Source organism: Enoplosus armatus, chromosome 9 (assembly GCF_043641665.1).
Source record: "Enoplosus armatus isolate fEnoArm2 chromosome 9, fEnoArm2.hap1, whole genome shotgun sequence".
NCBI classification, from domain to species: domain Eukaryota; kingdom Metazoa; phylum Chordata; class Actinopteri; order Centrarchiformes; family Enoplosidae; genus Enoplosus; species Enoplosus armatus.
Window position 1 is genome coordinate 14,474,197 of NC_092188.1, and position 17,061 is coordinate 14,491,257.

Consider the following 17,061-nt stretch of genomic DNA (forward strand, 5'->3'; position numbering starts at 1 on the left):
GAGGAGCAGCTGAAAAGACTACAGACAGGTGAGGTTGTCTGGAAGACGCCTAAACTGGACAATGTGCCATCAATTTCTTTGCCAGTGAAGTCTATGGTGCAAGTAGGCCTACCCATTAAATCATCAACTCATATGCCACCAGTTCCCATGCAGTCTGCACAGATTTCACAAGTGCCTGAGTTGTACCCCTCTGTGCCACAAGCATCTATGCTCCCAAATCTTATCTCCCCTACAACAGACATGAAGAATATTTTTGCAGGTGTAGGTGCACCAACAGTGGATCTTTGGACACTTTATCAACCAGTCGTGGTGGTGCAAACAGTGCGCAAATTTAACAAGACAAAGCCATACACTTGCGGTAAATGTGGGCAGTGTTTTTTGACAAGGGCCTCTCTCATCTCCCACCATAGCTCTCATGTCACAGATAAAGTTTCCGGTTGTATAGGATGTGGGCTGCTGCTCTCTAGCAAGAAGGTAGTGCCTCGCTTCCATGTTTGTAACTCACCCAACACTGCTACCAAATTCAGACTAATCACTGCGAGACCGCTGGGTGATGAGAGGCTGAATGAGGCCAGTACAGATGAGAGTCAAAATCCGATTGCTCAGTGGTCTCAGGCCACTTCCTCTATACAGTTGAAAAGGCAGAATCCCAGTGCAGCCGGTAAAGGCAGTTGGGCACCTCACATCACTTCCACCCTAGAATTAGATTATCAGAATATGAGAACATACAGTAAAAGCAATCAGGGGCTTCATGTCATTCCGTCCCTCCGTCAGAATCCCAGCGCATCCAAGCCTTATGTCCCTGTCTCGCTTTCATCGAAGAGCCAGAGTCCAAATCCCAGTGCATCCGATAAAAACAGTCAGGGGCTTCCTGTCACTCCCTCCCGGCAGGTGAAGACGCCCACAAACTCTGCATCAGGTGTACCAAGCAAACCAACGCAGACATCTTCTGCATCAAATCGGTTCACATGTCGTGTCTGTCATATTCCTTTTGAAACTGCTCAGCTGCTTCAGAGGCACAAGTGTGTCAAAGCACAGGAGTTTATGGCACAACACGTACGAGGCGGCAAACAGCATTACAAACTAAAGAGGGTGACGCCAGTGGCAAGCCCAAATCCTGCTCAGATGAACGGTGAGAGAAAACTTGGGGTTCCAGCTTCTGGCAACATAAAGAAAAACCAAATCATGACTGTCGGTTTGGACAAAGGGCAAGGGGCGGCTCCTGTGAATGGGAAAATGGGAGTGGATATGGACGAGGATTGTTACATCGTTGAAAAGGGACCCAACAAACCTGCTGAGATGATTTACCAAGTAACGTCATCAGTCCCTATTAAGACTTGACAAAACTAGGGGCACATCCATTTTGCATGTCACATTTTATGTTAATTATGGACCAAGCGCATTGAGATTGCAGTCTCCTACTTATTTAGGTTTCTCACACAGGAACACAATACTTCCTGGCTTTCTCCTAACTACTTTAAAAGAAGTGTAGGATGACAACAAACATGTATCTTAATTAAGCTGGATTTATTTTGTCAGTACAGTTCAATATTGACGTCCCAAGAATCTAAAGTTGGTGCCCCTGCAGTGTTTATAAAAGATGTAACTCAATAAAATCTATTATCAAAATGTATGTGCATGGTTTACCCATGTTTGGTGGGATAACCAGGTACTATATTATAGTTGTTTTAATGTTTTTAGTATGACCAGAATGTGTTGTGAGGCTGTGGCAATTGACCACAATACCTTGTGTGTTCTTACCAGCTTTGTCAGACTTAAAGAATACAGTATATGTTGTATTAAACTATATTTTCAAACTCACTTTGTGTGTGCTCATGGGGTAATGCAGCATGGTGTATTAACAACAAGGTTATATGCTTGATAAATGGACAATGTATAGTGCTTTTAACTTCAGAGCTGTGCAAATCGATGGCAGTGACTGATATGTAATGCTTAAACAGTTAAGTGCAGTTTATCGTGCCTGATAAGTACAGTAAATGCAAGAAAGAGTATGACAAAGATGTTTTAGTAAAACAAGTGATGTAAAATGAAGTATAGATTAAGTCAACATCAAAAAGCAGGTTTGGCAAAAGTGCCATTACTCCTTTCAAATCAATTACGTGCCAGTATGTTGTGGAGAGTTTGATTTGGAGGAAGGAAAATAAAAATGAAACATGATGAGTTATCATCTTTCTGTTTTTACAATTCCAGAAATAACTATTATTTAAACTGACATTCCTCCACAATGCAAGGTGTGCTTATTTAGGCCACATTTCAACACTCCTGTGAAATAGATTACAGATTTGTTGAGGATTCTGTAATAATTATTCCTCATCTATTGATATGGTGCCTCATTGCAGCTTTATTCAAAGCCCCTTTTCCTCCGTGATGTATTTTGAGTTATTGTATGTCCTGCGGCCCTAATCTCCAGCAGAGGGGGCCATCTCAAAACAAATACAAGGCGCTGTTGTGCGTCCATTTATGATGAGGTAAATATCCATGGCTCCACAGAGTGACTGCGGCGTTCAAGTGCTGTTTGTGTTCTTGCAATCGCAATTGTGAGCATCGAAAACCAAGCTCCTAATGGTAGAAGAAACAAAACACCGGCACACAAATACAATTGGGTGGTTGATGTGTGCAGACTTGGTACTGACTCAATCTGAAGCCTGCAACGACAGAACTAGGAGGAGTGCACATTACTGGTAGTTTGTTTATCTGTCAAATTCATAATGGTGGAGTGCATCACTTTTCCAGCTTCCAAGCTCTCTGTCCTCAAACGCTATATCTCACCAATATACGTACCACTAATAACTCACGTCTTCTGTGTCGTGTTTGCCGCTTTCGTAGTTACTTCTGTAGAACAACTCATAATCCCCACATTTCCCACAGCAGTAAAGTATCCACTCTGTGCTCTCGGCGTGATTGACACTTTTTCGGGTTGCTTTGTGCGTGGACATCGAGTGGCTCACTGCTGCCAACTGCACTGAAAAGAAGAGAAAGCCAGGTCCACAATAACAGCTCAGCTCTGAGACCAATGCACGCTTGTAAAAAAGTGCCCAACAGCCACGTAACGACAGAGCATGTTAGCTTCGAGCTAGCCAGAGCTAGCTGGTCGAGCAGCGGTCAGTGCATGGCTACGCAGAGTCAAGTCTTCACTCTCCCACGCAGGCAAGCAGTTTGTGTTTACTACCACCCATCACATTTGGTAACCGGTGTTGAGAAATAGTCTACTTAAACGTTATTAGCTATAAAGAAAGTCATATGAGCTGACATTGTAGTTAACGGTTAGGTTCGCGTGGCCTGTAACGTTTAATTGCACGAGCTAGCAATCTGGCCTACAGAAAGATAACGCCTAGCTACGTTGTTAGTCATACTGTAGGTAGCGTTTAATGATCAGTGATAGCAGGATGCTGAAGCCGCCGGATCGGTAATAGGTGTTTGAAATAGACATGAAGTGACCCGGTGGGACACGTGGGTCTATGTGTGAGCATTAGTTATTACAGTCAAAAGCCATTTGCTCCTGTGTGCATCACAAAGTCTCGTCATGAGATGAAATGTGCCTGTACGGGAGATGAAAGGCGAGCTGACATTGGCAACCACTGTCTGTCTAAATTTTTTTTTTTTTTTTTTTTTGCATTACCTGTTACATACATCTCGTGCTTCACAACACTGCAAGACCATACTTTGAGTCTTGATATCAAGTTCTGAAGTGGTGCACAAGCTTTAAAGTCAATGTAACTTGTGATCTGTTATGAACAGATGTGAAGAAAGGATACACATGCTTTACTTGTACTGTCACATAAACCAGCATAATTCACCTAAAAGAGTTGGGGTGGGCTTTATTACCTCTGAACAATCATAATGCAGCCAGCCACTTCTAAGTTATTGCAACAAATGGGCATAGCATGCGGTATATGCACAACTGTAAGAGATGTCGCTCCTTTGGAGAGTGTACGTTTGTGATTTTTCAGGCCAGCAATAATAATAATAGTTTGGCCCATCTGTTGTAGGTATCATGACGTGATAGCATTTTGCTGTAGGGATACACGTGACTGTTATTAGTTACAACCTCCGTGTCACTGTTTAATCCACAGACTGTTGACATGGGGAGTAAAATGTCCTTCAGCAGAGGAAGCACTGACCAAAATACAGTCTCTGAGTTAACTTCTGCGGCATCGCATCCTCGCAATTCCATTCATGCCCCCTCGGACTGCAAGCAGGTAGCTAGTGAGACAGACAAATAGACGTATCACCCCAAGAGTTATGCTGTCTATTACAGTTTACAGCATCATTTCTGGAGCAACTGTTAATGGAATATTGCTGCATTTTCTGCATACAAACCTAAACATGAGGACTTATTTAAGGACTATTGTTGCAGTGTTTTTTTTTTGTAATGTATTTGAATATGTTGTGTATATTACATCTTGACTATTGCAGTGAATCATTGTGTTATGATTATGTTGGTCCTATGGCATCCAAATGAAGGGAGGGCAGTTTCTAAAGACTGTAAATAAAATTATATTCAGATTTAGTAGTACAGTTTGATTCTCTTTTGAGATATACAATTTATTTATTTGTCAAGATATGTAATTTTCTTTTTCTGCCACTTGATCTATGTTTACATGTATCTTCATAAGCATGTGGTCTTCTACTGTACACCTGACTGTTGTTGGATTTAACAGCATACAGTCTAGATAGATATTAATATCACTGAACAAATTATAAAGGCATTCACATTTGCGTTAGATTCCCCTTTATTTGACTTGTCTTTTTTCTTTATTTTTATGCTATTTTAGAAGACTAGTGCAACAGTACCGTTACTACATTTGTGACAAATGCAGTTTTTCTTTCTTCCACAGATACCTGAAGACAAGAGATGCAGTGAAGAAGACCTGGACTCCAGGTGGGGAGAGGAAATGAAAGCAGCAGAACTGACTCAACCTTGCTCTGAATCCCACTCATCAGGGAACCTGGAGTGTGATGGCCTTGTTAACGCTGAAACAGTAGGCAGAACAAATTGTCAACACAGTGAACACATATCGTCACAGGCAGGGATGGAAGCGAAGTCTCAAATGACATCGGCAAGTGTGTGCAGCTCTACAACAGACAGTCACGGACAGCCTGTGGAGGTCCGCAAAAAACGTGGGCGCCCTCGTAAAATAAAACAGTTGTTGACTGAAGACAAAAAAGATCCTGGTTCTGCTGGTCTTGATGCAGTTCAGCATAAGGAGATCAGCACGACAATACCTTTGCCAACATGCTTAGAGAGCCGCAATAGTGATGATGTGCCTAATGCCGTGGATGGTCCCTTAATCAATAATTCACCTCACAATGAGATGGCTGGTCCTCATACTGTCTGTGATGGTAAAATAGAGGACAATGTCCCCATGCTGCCAAAAAGAAAAAGAGGAAGACCAAGAAAAACAGATATTGCAGCTTTTCAAACTATGGTTGCTAAGGCTGCTGCTGCCAGTGCTCCTGCTGCCTCTGCTAATGCTAATAATGTTAACTGCCCTGCTCGGAGACTGAGGAGTAGAGACCCTTCAACACAGGATGGAAAGACTGAATCTGATAGTAAGGTAGACCCAGAGCAAACTGAAATGCCTCCTACAGAAAGTGGCAATACATTGAACTTTCAAGGTATTAAAAGAAGAAGGACTAAACTGGCTGATCAGCAAGTTCCAGCTAAAGTGTCCAGACTGGTTTCTCCCCATCAGGCCTTGTCAGTGTTGAGCAATGACACAGGCTGTGGGGAGAGAGCAGAGGCAGATAAGCAGATGGAACTTAACACTGACAATCAAGAAGCTGATACAGATGGAAAGGGCGGTCAACTCTTCCTGCAGTCTGGAGAAGGACAAGAGCAGCAGACAGAACTAAAGGAAAGTGCATTATCACAAAGAAAAGTGCATTCACAACCTGCAGCTGAGACTGAAGTTATTCCTTTAGAGGGTTTGAACAGTCTAAGTTTGGTAAGCCCTACTCAGAGTGATGATCCCAAAATAAAACAGTCAGCTGACATGAATGTCAGCGGGGAGTCACAATCAAAAGACAGTCTTGAATCTCCAAAGAACTCAGACTTGCAGAATACAGAGCCCTCTAGCACAGATGTCGTGACGTCCTCTGAACAACCACTTAAACCCGTTGGGGCCCCCCCTGCTGTGAAAGCTGAGAATATCGAGATAGAGCTGAATCACTTCAATCCTGTATCAGAGTCAAATAGTCCTAAATCTTTACAATACAATGCCAACACCACAGTTAAATCTGAGGGTCCAAATGGTCAGCAACACACTTTCAGGCGCAAGAGAGGTGGCAAGAGAAGGAGGAGAATAAGTAATGTTTTGTTAGAGAGAGCGCATCTTGTAGGGGGCCGTGAAGGCAGCGATGACAGACAACAAAAAACAGACTGTGATGACGAGAATAAGGAGGGCGACTCGAATGCCAACACAACTGTCACCTACACTAAAAGAGGGGGGAAGGCTCTGTTGAAATGTGGTTACTGTGGTCATACATTTAAATTTCTGTCTCAGTTCATCATCCATCAACGCATTCATACAGGAGAAAGACCTTTCAAATGCCCTGAATGTGGCAAAGGTTTTAGCAAAAATTCCAACTTGAATCTTCATCTCAAGACGCACAGAAAGAGCAACATCTATCAAAAATGTCCATTTTGCAAGATCAAATTCTCTTGCTCTGAGTATGCCTCTCACATGAAGATGCATGCACATGGGCTGGACCAGGACTCTGAGAGCAACAAATCTGAAAAACGCAGCAGAGGGAACGACCATGAAAACAGCCCCAGACTTCATAGACCAGTTTCTTCAGAAAAGAGAGAAAGAAAAGTGTGCCAGTACTGTGGTAAAACATTCCCGTTTCAATCTGCCCTCATAAGACACGTGCGTGTACACACAGGAGAGAAGCCTTATAAATGTGATATATGCGGCAAAGCTTTCGGGCAGGCCTATTTCCTTCGCGTTCACGAGCTGACACACTGGTCTGTGAAGCGTTACAACTGCACACGTTGTGAAAAGTCATTCACTCATTATAGCAATGCAAAAAATCACACTTGTAAACCTTCAGCAAGCGCTGACGATTTACACCTCAACAGACGCGTAAAGCCTTCACTGACGTACACGTGTCACATCTGCAAGAATGTTTTTGACCATCTGCAGGAGTTCAACAGCCACATGAGAGCCCACACCGGGGCAAAGCTTTATCGCTGCTTGTATTGTGACAAGCTGTTTGGTGTGCTGTCTGAATTTAGCTCCCATCGCAGTCAGTGCAGAGGAGAGAGAAACGCCTCCAGCTCTGCCTTGAAAGAGAAAGAGACAATGTCATTAATACAGTACACAGTGCCTGCACTTAGGTGTTCACCTGGACACAATTCAGCTTCTCCTCTCATAGCAAATTGTGAAACACCGAAAAAAACATCACACACCGGCCGCAAGAAACGCCTTGCAAACTTAAAGAAACCGTTCCAGTCAACAGTCATACCGGCTCACCATCTCTCACACCTCGTGTCAAAGTTAAACAAACTAGACAACCGTTCAGACCCCAGGAAATATTTATGTCCGAGCTGCGGGCGGCTGTTCAGACACATGGGCCGACTCCGAGCCCACATGCTCACTCATGCCCCGGGTCAAAGTTACACCTGTGCCTGTTGTGGCAAGACTCTAGAGAACTGGAAGAAACTGTGGCATCATCAGAGAATCCATCGGCAGAGACGCGGCCGCTTCACTTGTGCTCAGTGTGGGCAAGGGTTTCGGTTCGTGGAGCCGTACAAGAAACACATGAGCGAGCACCCAGAGTTCCAGTGGATTCAGGTCAGGCCCAAGAAAGTGTTTCTGCCTTATCAATGTGACCAGTGCAGATGCAGCTTTAAGACTCTAGATTTGCTGTTCAGTCACCAGCTTTGCCATTCCTCAACGCAAGACATGCACAAGGATTTCGATTTATCCATAGATTATCATACTACACAATGTAACAAGAAAATGTTTAGCCCTCCCACGAACAACCACGTGGCTATGTTACGTCCAGAACCCGAGGAAAACCCCTTATCCAAATATCCAGACCCAGGTCCTCAAGAGCCCATGAGTTCCTTTGTCCAAAATCAGGGTCTTGATTTGGGTAAAACTTCCCAGCGTCCAGGCAGCACACATTCGATCCAAGATAGAGAAAGTAGTTGTGACAGAAAAGATGAAAATGCACTTGGAAAACCCATTACCCCTCTGAGAACTGTGAAAAGACACGAGAGCCAAAATGCCAGCATATCAAATGAAGGGTCTTCAGATGATGTCAAGTGTGCTGTGTGTGGGAATGCGTATCCAGCCATTTCAGACCTTTACCACCATTATTTGCAGCATGCTAGAGGCCAGGTGTAAATGGAGATTTGGTGCCCCTTCTATATGTGTATCAACTTCTTTTTGATATTGTTTTAACACAGGTGTCCTGTAGTTTTAGATTAGAAAATGTAGAAACATTGTTACGCGCCAGGAAAAGTTAGGGAAAGTGAAATGCATCAAAAAAGGATTTGGAAGATTTGTTCACTATCATGTATTCATGTACCTGGTTTTTAGATTCTGAAAAGACACCCTGAATGTACAAAAGAATACGGGACGCTTTCTGTTTTCATGAAGTTCATCGGGTGACTTCAGGTAGAAGCCACCAACCTTTCTTTAGTTTCTATAATTACATTTTTGTCCATCAAAAAGAACAAATTTCAAATTTGATACAGGTGAATTATGCTAAAGATGTGTTGTACATTCAGGGCATTGATGCCTTGCCAGACGCAGCTCTGGGACAGTGTAATCAGCTATTCAACAAGCATTTGAAATTGTACTGTATGTAAATGACTGATTCTGGAAAATAGGAGTTTGGTTAAAAAATATTTATACAAGTGAAATAACATTTTGCGCCCTCATTCATCCTTGTTGCCATGCAACCTCCCGACTTCTTTATAATCCGGTGAGCTGGTCAACTGATCAGAGGGGTGGAGGTGAATCCATTTACAAACTCCTTATTGCTGTTCAGATTTTGTTTGCCAGACCTGATGAAGAACTTGTTTGCGCAGATTTTTCATCTTTATTTTATAACACATCATGTGTTGTCAGTGAATAGTATGACCAATTCATTGAATAGTAGCTGTGTAGTTTAACAAATTTCAAGCATTGTCACCTCATCCTGATGCATGCATTCACTGTATGACAACTGTGAATTTAATATCAAACGTGTGCATTTCAAATCATGCAGGTCTTTTCTTGGCTTCTGCAAGTGAAATTGTTACTCAAAATGCTTCAGAGGAAGTGTTGTCCTGATTTCTCTCCAGCAAGGACGCATCAGCCTTTTGTATTGAACATTTGAAGTGAACATCAGCTTTTCTCATGCACATGTTTATCAAAGCTGTTTGCTCTATTGTTGACTTGTAGTATGATGGCTGAAATCAAGTGATGCTGATTTTTTGTTGAAAATAAATAGACAAACACACATTCCACACCTGAAATACCAAGTGCAACAGGAGTGTTGTCAAACATCCATTAGTGTTTACTGCTTTTGAAAAACTACATTTTTATGCTTCAGTGTCAGGCTTGATTTAGTTGGAATCATGAAAAAAGAACATTTCAAAAGATGTTTCCCAGATGGACACCCTGCTCTGTTGTGTATGATTTTATGTTATAGTTTGTCTTAAAACCAATAAAGGTCACTTTTGTATTGATGTGTGACTGTGGTGTCATTTTAAAGTCACTATTGTGCACATATGTCAGTGGATGAACACCTTTACTCTATAAGTAAGACAGCCATGAGATCCTTAAATCTGTAATTATATGATTCTGAAGGTCAAGGTTTAAAGATCATTTTGATATCAATTAACAGGAGAAGTAAGCCAAGAATCAAATAGATGAGATGTCTTTGACATTTCTATTTATTAATGGGATGTCCAACTTTCTGTCCCACAACAAATGACCGTGAAGTGACTTTAGTTGGAGGACATGGTGCTGCGAATCCAGGAGTTGTAGTTGCAGACCTTGGCGTAGACACCGGGCTTGTTCCTCTGGGCGCAGCCATAACCCCAGGACACCACACCCTGCAGCTGACCGTTGCACACCACGGGGCCACCAGAGTCTCCCTGACGGGACACAGATAGAAAGGACAACGTGTGAGAAGAGGTGTTCTGAAGTTTGGTGTGTCCGCTTTAAGAAACAGTGATCATGACTTTAGCTGGTACCTGGCAGGAGTCCTTGCCTCCCTCGAGGAATCCAGCACAGAACATGTTGGAGGTGATCTGTCCAGGGTAGGCGGACCTGCAGCTGCTGTCGCTCAGGATGGGGGCATCCAGGCACCTCAGACGATCAGGGTAGTTGCCTGGAGAGGAAGGATGACAGTACAAGTGAATGTTCATACCCCAGCATGCACCAAACATATTTTCCCGTTATATTTGCAGTCTTTTACTGACTTCCAGAGCTGCTGGTGTTGCCCCATCCAGAGATCAGACAGCGGGTGCCAGAGCTGGCACAGCTGGAGGGCAGGGCCACGGTGCGGACGTAGCTGTTCAGGGAGGCGGGCTTGCTCAGCTTGATCAGCATGATGTCGTTGTCCAGATTGCGGCTGCTGTATCTGGGGTGACGGATGACCTTAGCGGAGTTGATGAACTGCTCTGTGCCCTCATTGACAGCAATGTTGTGCTCACCAAGACGCACCTGGATGCGGCTGCAGAGAAAGGAATGAGGGTTAGATAACATGTAAGTAATGTGACATTGCTCTCGTAGGGAGGCGATTAGTATGCCTGTATAGAGAGTGTCTGCACTTACGACTTGTAGCAGTGAGCAGCAGACACCACCCAGGTGCTGGAGATCAGGGAGCCTCCACAGAAGTGGTAGCCAGAGTTGAGAGAGACCTGGTAGGCCACAGAGTTCTTCCTGCACTCGTAGCCTCCAACAATCTTGTCATCCTCATCCTCAATGGGAGCAGCAACTGATAGAAAGAGAGAATGTATTTATTTTTTGCAGGACAGTCATTTTCAAAGTAATCTTATAGTGATTAATCTTTCAGTCCGACCCTGTCATAAAATAGACAAAATTACTTTAAAAAGTAAGTGATGAGTAAGATTCATACTCACATGCCACTGCGAACAGAGCCAGAAGAATAAGAGCCTTCATGATGGTGTCAGTCCGAGCCTCGGTGTCAGCTCAGCTGCACTGCAGGCCCTTTTATACCCACTCTGCCCCTCTGCTATCTGATTGGCCAAGGACACGTATTTCCATATTTTACCTTTATCTCGTTGACTAACGTGTGTGAAAACACATCTGGAGGACGAGAGCCAACTTATTGATAACGTGTCCTTTCCTTACACCAACACCCCAAGCAAATGCATATGTACACACACTTAAACACAGGAGGCTTGATTTCATGTATTTATCTAGAAATATATTTCACTAACAAATTACCTTCTGATTGTGTGATTCTCTTTTATTGCTATTCAGTGCAAAATATTTGACATTTTAAATGTTTCTTTCTCAGTGGATGTTTCTAAATCGTAGTCGAGTGCAATAAATGCCCATTATTTATAGAGAAACAATGGCTTTCAAAGAAGTGTTGCACATCAGTTGTCTATTATATTATGGTATTATGATAAAAACTCAAGTCAACTCTTGTCTTGGATTAATATTAATATGGAGAATCCACTAGAACTTTGGAAAGTTTACAACAGATCACATCAAAATGACAATCAGGAATAACATAAAGGCGGCTGCTCAGTGAGAGACACATTATGGAGGATTATTGTGTTTTAAAAGCTAAAAGTTGTTTTTACAAGTTGCTTCTTTGATCAAATGTTCCTTTCACTAAAACTGAGTGGGACGTGGTATACGATGTGAGTGGCATTTGTGCCATATGCAAAAGAAAGTAATGTTCATGTTCACACAAAACAACCTTTCTCAAAATGTTACTCAACATGTTCTATAAACAGAATGGAAAAACACCACACTTGACCTCAAGTACAGTTTTATATGTATTTAAAACATTTTTTTTACTTGGGTGAATTTTTCACCTTAAGGTTTGTGCCAGAAAACTAGAATTGTGATTCAAATTGTATGTAATTATATTCCAGTTTTGCCCTCTGAGATTTAATGTGTCTGTCGTATTTTGCAAGACAATAAAATGTAATAATGAACAACTCAATTGGAAACACAAACATCGCATCATCATTGTAAATATTTGTCTTTCAAGATATTTATATTAAATATCTTTATGGAAATAATGATGCTGATACAGTGTTATATTCTATTTCCAGATTTGCTGATCAATCATTTCACTTTGCTGTCATTTACATCAAAATTTAAAAGGTAGACGATGGAGCAGTGAAATGATACATCATAGAAAACCATGTTTATATTAAAAAAGCATTTCAATCCTTTTGTGTTATGTGTTTTATGTTATCTTTTGCAATGAATAACTTTTTTTTCGACAGCATATTGTTGAAACTGAATTGAGTATTATTATCCCTGCCAACAAAATGGCAGTGTGTAAATGTATTTGTGTTCGAGCTCTACTATAAATGTTTATTTTAATCTCAATGATTTGAGATTTGTGTGAGACCCTGAGACAGGCTCTAGATTGACCTTAATGAATGATTGTGTTGAAAATGTTCATGTGTACTTATGTACTAAAGCTAATGCAACGTTAACTATTGTAATAATAATTTACCAATGGCGAGACTGTGATGCAAATATGTCTTTATATAACTCCTCAACACTACTCTTACACTCAGACCTGGGCCTTGTACCTGCGTAACCACAATATACTTTCTAAACATGCTACAGGTCTCAACACCAGGGGATCATGGCAAAGCTGTAGAAACGTCAAACAGATATTATGAAAAATATATTTTATTACACACAACTCGACTTCACAATGTGTACACAGTGACTTTGGGCTCTATTATTGGCATTTTAAAGCCCATTTTTCATCCATGTAACATGATACACGCTGCCCATTTCAAGAATCGTCCTTTTAGTTGGAGGACATGGTGCTGCGAATCCAGGAGTTGTAGTTGCAGACCTTGGCGTAGACACCGGGCTTGTTCCTCTGGGCGCAGCCATAACCCCAGGACACCACACCCTGCAGCTGACCGTTGCACACCACGGGGCCACCAGAGTCTCCCTGACGGGACACAGATAGAAAGGACAACGTGTGAGAAGAGGTGTTCTGAAGTTTGGTGTGTCCGCTTTAAGAAACAGTGATCATGACTTTAGCTGGTACCTGGCAGGAGTCCTTGCCTCCCTCGAGGAATCCAGCACAGAACATGTTGGAGGTGATCTGTCCAGGGTAGGCGGACCTGCAGCTGCTGTCGCTCAGGATGGGGGCATCCAGGCACCTCAGACGATCAGGGTAGTTGCCTGGAGAGGAAGGAGGACAGTACAAGTGAGTGTTCATACCCCAGCATGCACCAAACATATTTTCCCGTTATATTTGCAGTCTTTTACTGACTTCCAGAGCTGCTGGTGTTGCCCCATCCAGAGATCAGACAGCGGGTGCCAGAGCTGGCACAGCTGGAGGGCAGGGCCACGGTGCGGACGTAGCTGTTCAGGGAGGCGGGCTTGCTCAGCTTGATCAGCATGATGTCGTTGTCCAGATTGCGGCTGCTGTATCTGGGGTGACGGATGACCTTAGCGGAGTTGATGAACTGCTCTGTGCCCTCATTGACAGCAATGTTGTGCTCACCAAGACGCACCTGGATGCGGCTGCAGAGAAAGGAATGAGGGTTAGGTAACATGTAAGTAATGTGACATTGCTCTTGTAGGGAGGCGATTAGTATGCCTGTATAGAGAGTGTCTGCACTTACGACTTGTAGCAGTGAGCAGCAGACACCACCCAGGTGCTGGAGATCAGGGAGCCTCCACAGAAGTGGTAGCCAGAGTTGAGAGAGACCTGGTAGGCCACAGAGTTCTTCCTGCACTCGTAGCCTCCAACAATCTTGTCATCCTCATCCTCAATGGGAGCAGCAACTGATAGAAAGAGAGAATGTATTTATTTTTTGCAGGACAGTCATTTTCAAAGTAATCTTATAGTGATTAATCTTTCAGTAAAAATAAAATAGACAAAATTACTTTAATAAGTAAGTGATGAGTAAGATTCATACTCACATGCCACTGCGAACAGAGCCAGAAGAATAAGAGCCTTCATGATGGTGTCAGTCCGAGCCTCGGTGTCAGCTCAGCTGAACTGCAGGCACTTTTATACCCACTCTGCCCCTCTGCTATCTGATTGGCCAAGGACACGTATTTCCATATTTTACCTTTATCTCGTTGACTATCGTGTGTGAAAACACATCTGGAGGACGAGAGCCAACTTATTGATAACGTGAACTAAAGTCCCACCACCAGTCACGTACACTAACCTTTATGAAAGCTATGAACTTATTGATTTGTTTGACATTATTGTAGGTAGTTTTCAATGAAATATACTACAATACTACTGCACATGACTTGCAGGCCTGTGCAAAAGATACCGTCATCTGGAGAAAAACACAATACATTTCCTATCAACAGTGTATGTAAGTTGTCTGCATTTCATTTATGGTGTTTATATTTTCACCTACACTTCCAGTTAAAGATATTTATGATCCTGTCTGTCTCCTGTTTGTTCTCCTGGTTAAAACCCTGATTCATAAAACATTGTATAAGAAATACAAGACAGAAAGTAGTGTAAAATTATCAAACTGCTTATTTTGATGCAGCCTGATTGCAAATGTGCAACAATTGTTCTTCTGCCACACGTGATTACTGTATATATTAATGCTGTATTCATATTTAGTTAATTTCTCAATTTTTTAAGGGGGAACAATGCTGAAATATTTCTTTGGGATTGTTTACAATGCTTATGTTTTTTTTAATAGTTGTTAATGTTGTGATGACACATAATCTGAATCTTAATGCTAAATCATACGTTAACATACAATATTTATTATTGTCCTCTTTTGTCACACTGCTGAGCAGAAGCAAACCCATTCATAGGTTTATATATCTCAGGATAACTATTTTTTTGTTGTAAGTATCCAGTGCATGATGAAATAAACACAATATTTACCATCCAAAGTGATTGAGTTACCTTATATTGGTATATACCATATTACTAATAACCTTTATTTATGAAGAAAGAAATCTTGAATAGTCATTCTCGAATAAAATCCTCTTATGCCAAACTTATTGGTACAATCCCTAAATGTATATGTGGCACTTACTGAACTCTGCCTCCTCAGCATTTTAGTTGTTAAAGTACAGAGACACATATGCTTTTTTCATTTCTATTTCATGAGGTATTTTGTCTTAAATATTGGTGAAACATATTTCATTTTTTGGCAGTTTTATTTGTTTTTGATAAGATGATTTATGATTTTTCATGTTTACGAAGGCTTTCTGAGTTTTAGGACATTTATCTTCCATTCATTACGAAAGGAAATCTACTATTTCTCTTCTTTTCCTTCCTGCTGAGTCTCTTCACTGGTAAAAGTATGTTTTATCCAACAGCACAAAAAAAGGAATGACAGAAAATGAGGTTGATGTTGATCATTTATTTTCTTGAAACAGTTGTCATAGTGGGAGATTCCTCAGATTAATGTTCCTTCCAGTAAAGTGACTTTAGTTGGAGGACATGGTGCTGCGAATCCAGGAGTTGTAGTTGCAGACCTTGGCGTAGACACCAGGCTTGTTCCTCTGGGCGCAGCCATAACCCCAGGACACCACACCCTGCAGCTGACCGTTGCACACCACGGGGCCACCAGAGTCTCCCTGACGGGACACAGATAGAAAGGACAACATGTGAGCAGAGGTGTTCTGAAGTTTGGTGTGTCTGCTTTAAGAAACAGTGATCATGACTTTAGCTGGTACCTGGCAGGAGTCCTTGCCTCCCTCGAGGAATCCAGCACAGAACATGTTGGAGGTGATCTGTCCAGGGTAGGCGGACCTGCAGCTGCTGTCGCTCAGGATGGGGGCATCCAGGCACCTCAGACGATCAGGGTAGTTGCCTGGAGAGGAAGGACGACAGTACAAGTGAATGTTCATACCCCAGCATGCACCAAACATATTTTCCCGTTATATTTGCAGTCTTTTACTGACTTCCAGAGCTGCTGGTGTTGCCCCATCCAGAGATCAGACAGCGGGTGCCAGAGCTGGCACAGCTGGAGGGCAGGGCCACGGTGCGGACGTAGCTGTTCAGGGAGGCGGGCTTGCTCAGCTTGATCAGCATGATGTCGTTGTCCAGATTGCGGCTGCTGTATCTGGGGTGACGGATGACCTTAGCGGAGTTGATGAACTGCTCTGTGCCCTCATTGACAGCAATGTTGTGCTCACCAAGACGCACCTGGATGCGGCTGCAGAGAAAGGAATGAGGGTTGGATAACATGTAAGTAATGTGACATTGCTCTTGTAGGGAGGCGATTAGTATGCCTGTATAGAGAGTGTCTGCACTTACGACTTGTAGCAGTGAGCAGCAGACACCACCCAGGTGCTGGAGATCAGGGAGCCTCCACAGAAGTGGTAGCCAGAGTTGAGAGAGACCTGGTAGGCCACAGAGTTCTTCCTGCACTCGTAGCCTCCAACAATCTTGTCATCCTCATCCTCAATGGGAGCAGCAACTGTAATACAAACAGTGAGATATAACTATTTCAAGAACTACAGAAATTAAAGTAATTCAGTTTTTGTCACCACAAACAAACTATGCAGGAACTTACAGGTTGCAGCGAACAGCGCCAGAAGAATGAAGTACTTCATGATTGTGTTCTGCATCAACTGAGCGTACACACATCAGGAGCAGCTGCAGGGGGTTTATATACAGGCAGACTACCTAACTCGACGACTCTTTATCTAACTCTCTCTCTCAAGGATTTTTCCATCTATGTACCTTGCGCAATGATTAAACATTATCCCACCTGGGAAACAGCCACATGGTCAAAGAGAGGAACACATTGATTTCCATGAGTCATTCATTATTAAGCTGACACCTACAGATGCAGCCCTCAATCCAATTCAATTACATTCTATTTATATAGCACCAAATCACAAAAAAAGTTAT

At 42.5% G+C, this 17,061-nt stretch overlaps 2 protein-coding genes across 2 annotated transcripts; both read right to left on the bottom strand.

Moving 5' to 3' along the window:
- Positions 1-9,970: 9,970 nt before the first annotated feature.
- Positions 9,971-11,150, bottom strand: LOC139289756 (trypsin-3). The gene is made up of 5 exons (XM_070911376.1): positions 11,111-11,150; positions 10,803-10,965; positions 10,448-10,701; positions 10,220-10,356; positions 9,971-10,120 (listed from the first exon to the last, which is right to left on the bottom strand). Exons 1-5 carry the CDS (start codon positions 11,148-11,150, stop codon positions 9,971-9,973), a joined length of 744 nt encoding a protein of 247 aa, XP_070767477.1.
- Positions 11,151-13,002: 1,852 nt separating this feature from the next.
- LOC139290185 (uncharacterized) lies at positions 13,003-16,760 on the bottom strand. Its single transcript, XM_070911880.1, has 10 exons — positions 16,721-16,760; positions 16,462-16,624; positions 16,107-16,360; positions 15,879-16,015; positions 15,633-15,779; positions 14,136-14,193; positions 13,835-13,997; positions 13,480-13,733; positions 13,252-13,388; positions 13,003-13,152 (listed from the first exon to the last, which is right to left on the bottom strand). Exons 1-10 carry the CDS (start codon positions 16,758-16,760, stop codon positions 13,003-13,005), a joined length of 1,503 nt encoding a protein of 500 aa, XP_070767981.1.
- Positions 16,761-17,061: the final 301 nt, after the last annotated feature.